The 484-nt window shown below is 36.4% G+C and overlaps 1 protein-coding gene across 1 annotated transcript in view; it reads right to left on the bottom strand.

Moving 5' to 3' along the window:
* The window catches only part of SARC_09446 (hypothetical protein), a gene marked incomplete at both ends in the record, with an annotated part of 3,008 nt that extends 2,815 nt beyond the window's left edge, over nucleotides 1-193 (bottom strand). The window contains one exon of the mRNA XM_014296535.1: nucleotides 36-193. Coding sequence (XP_014152010.1) covers nucleotides 36-193 — 158 coding nt within the window. The remainder of the gene's footprint in view (nucleotides 1-35) is intronic.
* Between the last annotated feature and the right edge of the window lie 291 nt (nucleotides 194-484).

The following is a 484-nucleotide window of genomic DNA, read 5'->3' as shown; positions in this document are numbered from 1 at the left end:
TGTGTGTGTGTGTGTGTATGTATGTATGTAGATACCTTGCTATTATACGCAGATTGCTTGATGACTTCCGGTGCCATCCAGAATGGAGTACCCACGAATGTATTACGCTTGGCGATGGTGCCTGACAATTGACCCGCCACTCCAAAATCAGCCAATTTGACATCACCACTTAGAGACAACAACACGTTGGCAGCTGCAGATTGTGGATTTGAAATTTTTGAGAATTTGAATAGGAATATTGAAATACAACTGATACTTGAAATTAGAAGTAGACAGATGAGCCAAATGCATCACCAACGAATGCGATCCGTACTCCTATATATATTCATATGAATATTCATTATATCTATATCGTAATCCATATCTAATCTATATTCATATCTGTATTCATGATATTCATATCTATATTCATTTTACAATTAACATACAGTCATACAGCTAACATACAATCAACAAGCAGTCTCGTGCAGTCTTACCTTTAACA

This window comes from Sphaeroforma arctica (genome assembly GCF_001186125.1).
Source record: "Sphaeroforma arctica JP610 unplaced genomic scaffold supercont1.961, whole genome shotgun sequence".
Lineage (NCBI taxonomy): Eukaryota > Ichthyosporea > Ichthyophonida > Sphaeroforma > Sphaeroforma arctica.
The sequence above is the reverse complement of the archived record's forward strand: the minus strand, read 5'-3'. Positions and strand labels throughout refer to the sequence as shown.